The sequence below is a fragment of the Malania oleifera genome, chromosome 2, assembly GCF_029873635.1.
Source record: "Malania oleifera isolate guangnan ecotype guangnan chromosome 2, ASM2987363v1, whole genome shotgun sequence".
Taxonomy (NCBI): domain Eukaryota; kingdom Viridiplantae; phylum Streptophyta; class Magnoliopsida; order Santalales; family Ximeniaceae; genus Malania; species Malania oleifera.
In genome coordinates, this window is record NC_080418.1 from 43,804,793 (window position 1) to 43,818,927 (window position 14,135).

General features: G+C 34.7%; 1 protein-coding gene across 1 annotated transcript in view; it reads left to right on the plus strand.

Annotated features, from left to right (window-relative positions):
- LOC131148158 (uncharacterized) overlaps window positions 1-13,256 on the plus strand; it is a 110,593-nt gene extending 97,337 nt beyond the window's left edge. The window contains exon 9 of the mRNA XM_058097894.1: window positions 13,108-13,256. Within this exon, the coding sequence (XP_057953877.1) occupies window positions 13,108-13,256 (149 nt within the window). The remainder of the gene's footprint in view (window positions 1-13,107) is intronic.
- The last annotated feature ends 879 nt before the right edge of the window (window positions 13,257-14,135 follow it).

Consider the following 14,135-nt stretch of genomic DNA (forward strand, 5'->3'; position numbering starts at 1 on the left):
TACATATACCTCTTCATTTATGTACCCATTTAAAAATGCGCTTTTAACATCCATTTGATACAATTTGAAGTCCTTAAAAGCAGTATACGCTAATAACATTCGAATGGCTTCCATCCTAGCTACGGGTGCAAAGGTTTCCTCAAAATCTATACCTTCCTCCTAGTTGTACCCTAAGCTACTAGTCTGGCTTTGTTTCTTATTACTATCCCATTTTATCTTTCTTGCTCCTATAGACCCATTTAGTTCCAATAGTAGTGTGATCATTAGGTCTAGGAACCAAGGTCTAAACTTTATTTCTCTCAAATTGGTTTAATTCTTCCTACATAGATAACACCCAAGATTCATCTTGAATAGCCTCATCTACATTTTTAGGCTCCTCTTGTGATAAGAATGAAAACTGGCTAACCATATTTCTAAATGGTGAATAGGTAGCTATTCCATGTGATGGTTTACCTATAACTTGATCTTTGGGGTGATTCCTTACAAATTTCCATTCCCTAGGTAGTTCATGTACCTTATTTTCTACTTGATTATCCTCAGTAGGTGTTTCTTTAATTTCAGTTCTTTTGTCTGCTTTATTTTCAATGGATAATTTTTCTAATTCTTTTCTTATCTCAAGATCATCCTCATTAGAATTTTTAGAGAACGGATTGGACTCATCAAACACTACATGGATGGATTCTACAATTGTCAACGTTCTTCTGTTATACACCCTGTAGGCTTTACTATCTAAGGCATAGCCTAGAAAGATAGCCTCATCAGATTTTGCATCAAATTTTTCAAAGTGTTCATTATCTCTAAGAACAAAACATTTACAACTAAATAAATAAAAATATGAAATATTAGGTTTATAGCCATTCTATAGTTCATAAGGAGTTTTATTTAGAGTAGGCCTAATCAAAACTCTGTTTGATACATAACAAGCAGTGTTCACTGCTTCAGCCTCGAAGTATTTAGGTAACTTATGTTCATTTAGCATTGTTCTACTCATTTCCTGTAGAGATCTGTTCTTTCTCTCAACTACTCTGTTTTGTTGTGGTGTCCTAGGTGCAGAAAAATTATGAGATATGCCACAAGTGTCACAGTAGTTTTCCATATCCTGATTTTTAAATTCACTACCTCTATCACTTCGAATATTTGTGATTGTATAACCTTTTTCATTTTAATTTTTTTCACAAATTTTGACAAATTTTTCACATGCTTCATCTTTGTGTGCAAGAAATAATACCCATGTGAATCTAAAAGAATCGTCAACAATGATAAAAGCATATGACATACCTCATCGACTTTGAGTTTGATTAGGACCAAATAGATCTAAGTGCAGCATTTGTAGTGGCCTCGTGGTGAATATAGTTTTCTTCTTCTTAAAACTATATCGAGTTTGTTTTCCTAATTGGCATGCATCATATATTTTATCTTTCACAAATTGAATTTTAGGAAAACCTTTAATTAATTCTCCCTTAACTAGTTTAGACAATAATCCATGTTAGCATGTCCTAATCTCCTATGCCAAAGCCATCTAGCCTCATTTATAGCAGAATAACATTTCACACGTGGAGAGGCTAAGTTATCAAAACTAGTGGTATTAACATTTTTATTTCCTTCGGCAGTGAATAAAATCTTATTCTCAGATATGTTTTCTACTAAGCATTTGTCATGTTCAAAAGACACCCTGTATCCTTTATCACATAATTGTCTTATACTTAACAAATTATGTTTTAATCCATCAACAAGTAAAACATTATCTATAACTGGAGATGGATCCTTACCAACCTTACCTATTCCTATGATTTTGCCTTTTGCATCGTCCCCGAAGGTGACAAACCCTCCATCATTTGGTATGATGGATGTGAACTTTGCTTTATCTACAGTCATGTGTTACGAGCACCTATTTTCCATGTACCATTTGTCCTTTGAAGAGGACGATATCAAGCATATCTGCAATAGACATTTAAGTAGCTAATTTTGGTACCCATGTTTTCTTGGGTCCATAGGGATTAGTACCAAACTCTCCTTTGACTTTCCAGACCTTCTCAATTTTAACATCCTTGTTCTTAAAAAGATAGTCAAATTTTATGTGACCTAACTTCTTAAATTTAAAACATGTAGTATACCTATGGGAGTCTTTAGATGGGACATAAAATTTTGACTCCCTCACAAAGTAGCTCATGTAAAGATTTTTCTATTTTAGGTTTTCTTTCCCATTAAAACTAAGACCTTCCTTATCCAAAGAATTTCTTTGAACCCCAAGGAGTCTTTTCAAAATTATTTTGACCCTCTGTGAATTTATAAAAAAATTATATTTATCTTCAAAATTTCTTTATAACTCCATAATTTTCATATACTTTTCTTTTATTAAAGAAGCAAAAGATTCATTTTGTTTTTCTAAAAGCTTTGAAAATTTCTTTAACTTTGTTTTCAAATCAAAATTTTTCTTAGACATTTTATCAAGCATTTTAAGAGTATACATATATTTTTGTTGTAATTCATCATACAAAAGCATGCTATTATCATTATCAGACTCACTAGAATAATCTGATGAGGCAGAGCAAAATGATTGTACCTCGTGATCGTTGTGTGCCATTGGGCACAGATTAGCAAGCTGGTCATCGCTTGATTCAGTGTCTGAGCTGCTAGAACTATGTGTGTCCCAACCTACTTTCAATGATTTCTTCTTCTTTCTGGACACTTTCTTTAGTTGAGGATAATCCACCTTGATATGCCCAACTTTTCTGCAATTGTAGCATGTCAGAGGATCATCCTTTTGTTTCCTTTTGTTTGACTCTCCTTTTTTCTCTTTTCGAGTCTCGAAATTTTCTACCATACTTCTTGTTTTTTTTCAGGAACTTGCCGAACTTTTTAGTTAAAAGGGTCATATCCTCTTCTCACTCCAAATCACTATCTTCATTGGAGCCACAGGTTGATGCTTTGAGAGCTGCTACTTTCTTTGCTTTGTTTTGCTCACTCTTCCTTTCATTTTTCGTCAATTCATATGTGATGAGTGACCCGATAAGCTCATCCACCATCATTTCCTTTAGGTTCATTCCTTCAGCACTGACAATAGCTTTTGCCTCCCAAACTAGTGGTAAACCTCTAAAAATTTTCCTGATCATCTCATAAATAGGGTAAGTCTTACCAATAGCATGCAAAGAATTCGTGATGTGAGTGAACCTGGTGTACATAGATTGAATTGATTGATCGGCAGTCATTTTAAATTCCTCGTATTCACTGGTAAGCATGTCTATCCTACTGTCTTTTACATCCATGGTGCTCTCCTATATGATTTCTAATTTTTCCTATATTTCTTTAGCCTTTTTAGAAGTCATGACTCTATTAAACTCATTTACATCTAATGCACAGTATAAAAGATTTATGGCAGTAGAATTTACTTGAACTGTTTTCTAGTCATTATTTGTATATTTGTCTTCAGTCTTAGGTACATTTTCTTTTTCAACAATTTTCATAAGGAGATAATCTCCTTTGGAGACAATCATCCACACCTTCCAATTAGCATTTTGAAGAAAAAGGTGCATTCTTTGTTTCTAATAGGTGTAATTAACACCACAAAAAATAGGTGGATGTGTGGACGAGTATCCCTCACAATATGGGGTTACACTGATATGAGCCATCGTGATCTTTTACAAAAATTTTAAGTCAAATGCAACGAGGCTCTGATACCAAATGTGAAATTAGGTGTAATCCCAAGAGGGGGTGAATTGGGTATTTAAAAATTTTAAGTCTTTAAGTCCTAATATTAAAAAGGCACGACCACACAACCACAAGTTTGAAGATACACATATTTCGATATTACACAACCTAATAGATTCAAGCTATGTATTCCATAACCAATCAGTATTTCCCAATCAATTACAAGTACATGAAATATTTAAGACATACACAATAGGCATATATGAAATTAATAGTCAAATGCAGGCAGAAATAAAAATGAGATAAGGGAAGAGAGATGCAACACTCCAAATTTTACAAGGTTCCGCTAACCCAGCCTACATCCTTGCCTTCTGCAAACTACCCAAGGATTCCACTATACTGCTCCTCCCCGGTTCACAACCCCAATGGTAAATATAATAGATAAAAATTTTTAGATACACTCAGATTGCTTCTCAACAAGCTAATGTGTACAAGTGAAATCCTAAACACTCTCACAAGATTTAACTTGGAGCTTAATGGAGTAAAGGTGTTGATCTCAATATGATTTTTGTAATAAAAGAATATATGATCTTTGTATAAAGATATGTATGATGAGTTTCTCAAAAGATCTAAACCTAATACGATATATCTCTAAAAATATTTTTTCAAATAATATGTGTGTTGGAGATCTAGGGCTTGCTCTCAAATAACTTTTGTAAAAACAAAAGAATATGAGATTTTTGAATAAAATATGAAAGTGAATTCTTCAAAGATTTAGGCTCTTGTATAACCTTTTTTCCAAAAGATTTATCAAACAATGAATATATGGAAAAACTATGATTCTTGCTATCAATAAAATATTAAATATTAGAATATGAGAGAAGAAAAACTTTTGAGATGAAGATTGAATGCCCAAAGAAGATAGTTATTTATCAAACCTCAATACCAAGATGTTTACAAGATATGTGTATGAATGCCCTTTGAAAACTGAGAGAATGCCCAAAAATGTTTGAATGCGATAGAGTGTCGGCAAGAGGGTGTGAAACTAGGTTTTAGAGTAAATATTTATAAGTACTTTCGGCATCTAGAAGTTTTCAAACTGTTGGATCATTGAAAAATATTTTAATTAAAAAATCTGCCTATTAAGTGTTGGAGCGTCATTCTGCTTGACAGACTCGTCAATGAGTGGACACACTAGTCGACGAGTGTCCTTTACAAGATTGTCGATGAGACTAGGGGATTCATCGATGAGTGTTCTGTCTAAGAAAGTTAGGGTCTCGGTATTTTCTTGTCTATGAGGACATGTATTAGTTGACAAGTGGTCTTCAGACATTCGTCAATGAGGTTAGGGGACTAGTTGAGGAGTTCCCTGTTATTCTTCCCTATTAACCTTCTAAAATGCAAATCCAACCTAGAACAAGTGCATATAAATATTTCATGAAAAACATGAATCCTAGGGTGCGCCTATTGGTCATTTTGAGCTTCCAACTATATCTTATAAGACATGTAGATACAAATATGACAAAATGCACATTACAATTGAGAAACTGAATTATCTTCATCCTGTTGCTCTTATACTTCCATGTCATGAGCCAAGTCGTATGCGATTCAAGTTCCTCATAGCTTCCATAGCATTCTTACCATACGTTCATGCTATATAATGATCCTATTCAAAATCTCAATTCATAGGTAAGATACAATGTGATTTGTTATTATCAAAATAGGATTGGACTCATAGAGTCAACGTCGTAATGGGATATCTTTCTAGAATGGCAACTCGAAAAAATGCCTTTCTTTGCCCATTTTAACTCATTCACACTACGTTTATTTATTTATTTATTTCTTACAACCCAATGCTTTCCCAAATTTCACATTTCTTATCAAATTCAACTGGTTTAATGTCTCTTCCCCACTTAGCCGATTTGGCTACACCCTTCGCTTAGGAATTTCATTAAAGCTTCTATTAGAATAAGTCCTCTAAGGATGTCCAGGTGGTAGACAAAAATGATGAAACATGAAGCATAACTTCCTTCCAAGTTTCAAAAATAAGGACCCAACATCCTTATTACACACTGGGCATGCTAAGTATCCTTTTGTGCTCTACCCTAATAGACTGTCGTAAGTGGAGAAATCATTAATTGTCCACAATAGTGCAGCATGCAGCAAAAATATTTTTCTATTTTCCGTATCAAATGGCTTCACTTCCTTTTCCCATAGTTCTTTTAACTCATCAATCAACGACCTCACGTAAACATCAATATCATTATTAGGTGCCCTCGGTTCAGGAATAAGCAAAGACATGTAAATGAACGATTCTTTCATACATTTCCATGGCGGCAAATTGTATGGCATCATCCATAATAATAACTGGCCACATGTTGTACAGGTAGTTCATGTTAGTAAAAGGATTGAAATCATCTGAAGCAAGACCAAGTTTTATATTGCAAGGATCATTAGCGAACCACAGATGCATTTTATCAAACTCGACCCAAGTTTCCGAATCCACTGGATGGCTAAGGGTGTTTTCCTCTTGAAGACGTTTCTCTTTATGTCATCTCATATCTGTAGTAGTCTTTCTGCATAAGTATAATATTTTAAGCATCACTATTAATGGACAATATTGTAAAATTTTTTTGCGGGATCTTTTTACCCTTATTCTGATTAATTTTACACCTAGGTTCACCATTTTCTGCAAACTCGTTTGCATTTTCAAATTCACCATAAAAAAGTGTGCAATCATATTTACATGCATGTATTGGAGTGTAATCGAGACCCAACTCACGCATGTATGTCTTCGCATCATAAAAATACTTTAGAAGTGTTTCACTATCAGGAAATGCCACCTTAATTAACTTTAAATTCATGTTGAATGCACTCTAAGATAACTGATGCATTGTCATTGCATAAAGAAACTTTATTAGGAACCCCAATTTTGAAAATTTTGTATAGTTTGGATATATATATATATATATATATATATATATATATATATATATATATATATAGGGGCACCTATGCATCCCTTAGAAGATTAGAAAATGGTTTACCAACTTGATTTAACTTACTGGGATTGCAAGGTATGCTATCTACTAAAGTAGATTCAAGACCAGTACGCGACACATTGCCATCCTCCATGTCCATTGCATTCCCCCTTTGCAGGTCACCTAACATTTCGATTAACCCATCCAAACGTGTGTCACAACCTCCTATATTAGCCCCCTCATCTTCATCTTCATCTTCATCATTATCGCTTCGAATTGTGTAATTTTAACTATGAAACACCCATCTTGTGTAGCTATTGTCCATTTTATAGTCTAATAAATGTTTTCCAACCAAATCAATATGTCAAAATGTTATGTTTTGGAATTTCTTGCTTGGACACCTTATTCTATTAGATTTGTTAGCACAAGGATGCACAAACTCTATGAAATCATGTATCCCTTTGACCTATTCTGGCATAAACCTACCCTAAGTCTTCATCCAACTCTTATCCATGTTCATTAATTAGCCTATAACATGCTCAAGTAAATGATGTATAATATATCCTCACAATTTTTACGAGGCATGCATTATGAATCCTAAAATCAACCACCTTTTGTCTATAGGGTACAGATCCTATCCCATTCAGGAATGGTGCATTTACATTGTAGTCAATCACTCAAATTCCTTGATCATAGTTATTTTAAATTTCGGCAGCATCTCCCAATGGTTCTCCAAGAACATGAGATTGTGGAGGTGAACATGTTGCTAGTGTTTTATCACTAAAAATTTGTCACGACATCCCATTATGCACCCAGAGAACATAAGTAGAGATGCTCTTAAAAAATGTAATGACAATGAAAAAACCATGAATGACGACAATAATGTAAATACAACTTCTTGAACTGTCCAAATATTAAACAATTCAAAAATGGTTGAAATAAAAATATCACTAATCATAAATAAAACAAATAATAAACATGTTCCATTTATTATCAATCTAGATAGTATGGCTAATAATCAATTAAATATTAATTGATTTGTCTCACATTTACGATAAGACATGAATGTATAGTAACGATTCTTGAACGAGTCTAGACTTCAATGAACACATGCATATAATGAATGAAATCATAAACAAAATATGATTTTTTTAAACTCTATCCAATAGAAGATGCCAGCTCGTAGCTACCCCAGTTTTAACGATTCCATCACAAACTATAAGCAAACCCTTTTTTTGGCCTATGTTATGATTTAGGCCTATTATAGACCAATTGCTGTTAGTGTAACCCAATTTTGGTCATTTGGTAATTTAAGGCACACAATGGGCTTTATTTTGCGAGGACAAGTGATTGTGACCAATTTTGAGTGATTGAAGGACCACTGTGGGCCTTTAAATTAGAGCCCAATTGGGGCTAAAGGCAGTTAAAAGCCCACAATTGGGCCTTTAATTGGAAATTGCAACCATTCCCACATAGTTGTTCCCCATGAACAGTAGTGGCTTGCTATTCCTTATACATTATTTACCCATATGTTTGGTCCTCATAACTAGCCATATCTTGTATTTCTTAGGTGTTAGTTCCCATATTAACATTGCCCATAAGTAGGGTCTAGGGATTAAATTCAAGGGACTTTTGGAGGAGGATTTTGGCACAAGACATTTCAAGGGAGCAAGAAAAAGAGCATTCAAAGAGTGAAGAGATCAAGCGGGAGAATTTGAAAGGAAACGCTTAACTAAAAGAGAGGGCTCTGCTAATTGGTATGCAAAGTCAAAGAAGAAGGATGGGAGAATATATAGTCAAAAAGGTAAGTATCACATACCCTAGTTCTCTCTTATTTTGATAAATATATAAATTGTTTTAGGTGTGCGACTGAGCAAATTCAACATTCCATGAACGGTTTTTTTTTTTTTTTTTGCACACAGGTATGAGTAGATGAGCCAACATGTACATTATAATCACAAATCTCCAACATTTTTCCAAACCACATCATGTGTATTAAAATACACAAGACTCCAATCCTCATTCAAGTAGCCAATACATGAACAATATTTTCATGTAAGCATGAAATAATGAGCAAAAATAGGCATGTTATCATCAAATTTTCATAGGAAAATTGGATTAAGCCAACTCCCCTAACATAAGAAAATCTTAGCTTCAACCATCCCCAAGTGTAGCTGTTGTATATCCAAGGAAAACACAGCCAATAGCCTTAAAATAATGCACTAGCTGCCCCCTAAATGACATCCTAGTAGACCCTTCTGCTGCTATCTAATTACTTTAACACGACCCAAAAGGAAACACACCCAACAACCCATTTTTTGCTACTATTTTCCCAAAACCAACACTTCCTAAAAGACCTAATAGCATCCAGAAAGGCATATAAGCAACCCTACCCTTTCTTGTTGTTCATGAAACCCTAACACAACTTCTAAAAAACACAAATGCAATCATGTCTAGGAAAATTTTAGTAATATAAATAAATAAATAAATATAATATAATATACAAAACTTCAAACATATCTGGTAGCAATTCAATAGAAGAAGAATAATAAGAAGAAAAAGAAGAGGAAGAAGAAGGGGACGACGGGGAGGGGGAGAACAATGAATATATACCTTGCAATCGGTGGTGGAGAGTGGTGGATTTCGGCGACTCCTCTCCCTTTGGTGATGGGCAGACGAGCGGTGACTTGGGCAGACTTTGGTGACTGGCAGACAAGAGGGCATTCTATGTGGGAGGAGGGAAATTGTGCGAGATGGGAAAGGGATTTTGGGAAATCAACGCGAAGAAGCAAAGGAGAAAGGGGGGTTTCTGGGTTAGGGTTTTAGTAATGGTTTGAAAAACTGTCACTAAAAGTCTATTATTAGTGATAAAACTTTTTCAGCACTAATATTTTTGTGCAATAGTTTGAGCAAGAAACCTACTATTAGTTACAAAAGTATTAGTGATGATTTTATGGATTATTAGTGCGGGTTTAAATTTTTTTCACTAATGCCTTATTTAGTACTGACAAATTATATTTTTGTCACTAATGACTCATTATTAGTGACTAGCTTGGCTCTGTCACAAATTATTTTCTCACTAAAAATACCTTTTTTTTGGCAGTGACTTAGTCTATAAATTAGGGAAATCATTGTACAAGCTGAAGTAGTTTCCAAGAAAGTGGTACAAATGGTTTGACTCCTACATGATCCGGATTGGCTACAAGAGATGTAAGTATGGTTGCTGCGTGTATGTGAAGTGTTTGGATTATGGTTTTTTTTTTTTTTTTACATGGATGACATGTTAATTGCTACAAGGAGTATGACTGAGGTCAATTAGCTGAAACTCTGTTGAGTTAAGAATTTATCATAAAGGATTTAGGTACAGCCAAGAAGATTCTTGGGATGGAGATTCAAAGGGACAGAGCTGTAAGGAGATTGTGGTTATCTCAGAGGAGCTACATTGAGAAGGCGTTGGAGAGGTTTAGCATGGACAATGCGAAATTGGTGAGTAGAGCATTTACGAATCACTTTAGGTTGTCTATCACCCAATGTCGATAGACGAATGATGATATTCGTGACATGTCAAAGGTCCCATATGCCATTGTAGTGGGGTGCTTGATGTATGCTATGGTTTGTACAAGACTAGACCTGACACAAGCTATAAATATGGTAAGCAAGTTCTTTTCAAATCCAGGTATACAACTTTAGGACGCAGTCAAGTGGATTCTCAGATACTTAAGTGGCATTGCAGACTTTGGCATTATATTTAATAGACAACAGGGTGATCCTTTAGTGATAGGTTATGTGGATGCAGACTATGCAAAAAACTTGGATGATAGGAGGTCTACCACAGGTACGTTTTCACCTTTGTGGGAGGGCCTATTTGTTGGAGGTCCATGGTGCAGTCACTTGTTGCGTTATCTACTACTGAATCAAAGTACATGGCAATGGATAAGGCTGCCATGGAAGCATTGTGGCTTAGAGGATTGGTCAAGGAGTTGGGTATTCAGTAAGGTGGAGTTCAGCTACATTGTGATAGTTAGAGTGTCATCTATTTGGCGAAGAACCAGGTGCCTTATGCAAGGACCAAGCATATAGATGTGTGATTTCACAGGATTAAGTGTGATTTTTGGTGTAATCGCAATGAGGGGGGTGAATTGGATATTTTAAAAATCTAGGTAAACTTTTTTACCCTATTTTTAAAACACAACAACTCTCAAGTCTATAGTTAATTAAACAATCACAAGACTATATGTATTTAGACATACAAGTGCAGAAAATTAAATTAGAGTAGCGATAGAGAAAACAAACACCAAAATTTTTAAGACGTTCAGCTATTCCCTCCTACGTCCTCCCCTCAAGACAACCACTTAAGGATTTCCACTAAACACTCCTTCAACCAAGGCGAAACCACCTCATACAACACTCTTTCAATCAAACGGAGGAACTCGTTACAGCACTCCTTGTAGGCAGAGCAACCTCTCCAAATGATATGCTCTCGTTTAGCACAGTTCAAACCCAAACCGCAAAAGAACAAATGAGAATGAATATTTTGCGTACAAAGAAAATTTTTCTTCAAAATCTAGTTAGTATAATGAGAAACTCAATGCATTCTCATAAGATAAGAATGAAGGTTAATAGAGTTTGGGTGTTTCTCTCAAAAAAAAATTTGCAATAAATGAGAGTAGATGAGAGTAGTTGATCTTTGATGTGAAAATGAATGTTTAATAAATGCTTCAAACAGGAGCAATAAATGATTTCTCCAAAATTGATTTTCAGAAATAAGAGGAGGAGAAGTTAGGGTTTTTTTTCTCAAAATGATTTTTGCAAGATAAATGAAGTGAGATAACTTTTGATTCTTGCAAATAAAATATAAAGAATGCTTAAATATCTCAACAGGATTTAATGATAGATCAAAAAGTGTCTCCAAGGGTTTTGGGCTTGGTATCGAAAAGAAAGAAATAGTCATTATGTGATTGTTGGGTAATATATTAATAATATGTTTTGACTGTTATGGCCATTTTCTGCTCAAAATAGCCTTAACCCAAGAGTTCCGATCAACAAACTCGAGGCCTGATTGACCGACCCAAGGGCGATTTCCCTTTTAGCGTGGTTCAGTCTGTTGGGCTGATGATCTAGTCTGCTAGATCATCCTCGCATGAATGCCCATCGACCGAACTTATGATCCAGTCAACTAAGCCATTTACAAAATTAAGGTTTCAGCCATTTATTCACTTCAGTCGATCGGGTTTAACTTCCAGTTGATTAACCCCTTAAGAAAAATGAGTTTTAGCCAATGTTTTAACTTAAAAACCATATGAAACCTTTTGTTTAAGTTTAACTTTTTCAATAAAAAGGTTTTCCAAGAAACCTTGAGTTCCTAGGGTCAATTTATGGTCATAATTGAGCTTCAATTCAACTCAAACAAGACATGCATGTACAAATAAATCTAAATGCATTACAACCAAAAAATTACAAGTCTTTAATCTTTGCTCTTCACTTTGCCATGTAATTTGCCAAGTGACGTGTGCTTTGAGTGCCTCATGGCTTCCATTTTACATTTTCCATTTGTGCTTTTTGAAATATAAACATGTTCATATACTAAACGCACAAATGAGATTCATGTGATTTGTCATTATCAAAATGGGATAGAACTCAAAAAGTTAACATTAAACAATTGGTTGCTTTTAGGAAACTACTGTTTGAGTAAGTTCTCATGCCTGAGAATGCAGTAGATATGTTGACAAAGCCTATTACAACAGACAAGTACAAGGATTGTTTGGAGTTCATCAACATCTCCAGCTGCTAGATTGGAGGTATCCCATCCTACTATCCCAGGTGGAGCTACGGTTTATGCTTTTGTATTTCTCCTAAAGGGTGAATATTCACTGAGGTGGATATTGTTGGAGTGGGAGACTCATATTGAGTGGAACACAAGCACAAATAAAGCACGGTGAAGAAAAACAAGGAAGCTGGGCTGTAAGAGGAAACAATCGACGGTTTAGTTAATAGTTTGCTGAAACCATCGACTGTTTTGTTCGACGTAGATTTCAAATTTTTGAATTAGGAAGATCAGTAGGTTGCAGATTTGAAGGCAAAACCTCTGGGGATTGTTACAGGGGTATTTTAGGAACTTATTAAGTCCTTTGTATGTGTAGGGTTGGCATATAAACAATATTGTAACCTTGGTTTGAGGATTGATAGTGAAATTCGGTCGCTTGCTCCCGTGAACGTAGGCATATTGCCGAACCACGTAAATTCTTTTGTTGTGTGTATATTTGCTTTTCATATTATCCGTGTGTGATTGTATTTTCGTATTATTCATCATTGGTTGCTACATTGTTTGATTTGAAACGATTTATTTTTTCGCAGCATATTGATATTTTGCACAACAATAAAAAATAAATAGACACCATAAAAAAAAATTCCCTATGTAACGCCTGGGAGGCTATGATATATACTTTGGAAATTTCTTAATATAAACTTTATTTTGCAGGTGCTCATTGCATGGATATACTTATAGCAAACCAAGCCACTGATCCAGAATGGTTGGTCATGCAACGAGAAGCTGAGGTTAAGGTCATCGAAGGATGGATCTCACAATACTACTCAGACCTCTCAATTTCCAATGGTTTTGGAGAATAATCACAATGTATGTGGAAAATAATAATAATAAAAGTTGGGTCTAATGTTTCTTTACAAATAAAGAATTACGAAGTTAAATAAAAAGAACTAATTTCTACGGAGAATTATCAAATTGCCTAAATTAAAATCATCACAACTTGAAGGGTTTATACACACACACACACACAAATATATATATATAGATATATATATATATATATATATATATGCGTGTGTGTGTGTGTGTGTGTGACCACGTAATAGTTGAATATCTAATTACTATTTGAATATTGCACAGTGTATTAATTTTATGAATGAATCTCTACCACATATATGCATGTTGACATAAAAAATCAACTCCCTATTTTCATGTTGGTAACTCACTAGCAATAACATACAACTGAGGGAAAAGAGAGCATAAGAGGCCCTCATTAACCTCCATTGGTCTTCTCAAATGCTTTAATCATTCTAAAATAAAATGAAAATTTGTATTTTTATAACGTACAACCGAGGGAAATGAGAGCATAAGAGGCCCTCATGAACCGAGGAAAATTTGATTTTGCGTGACACTATCAAAATAAAATTTTAAAAATAAAAAAAAAAAAACGTAAAAAGTTGAAAATCCAAAGGTAGGTTTTAAAACTCACATTTATCTGAGCCCTAGAATCAAGGCTCAATTGGACTCTCAATTTAGCAAATGAACTCTTAACTGGAGTTTGATTTGAAAAATCTAGCCTAAATCCCATTCTCGTAGCTCATTTAATTCCCAATTTTAGCTCAATTCACATTAGCCCAAGCCCAACTCAGTCCTAGCATTTGCTTCGTCCACCATCCCAATTCCAATTCCCCCACAATTTCCACGTGTAGTGGTCTGCCCAAAAAGCTAGCTGTCTCTCCCCT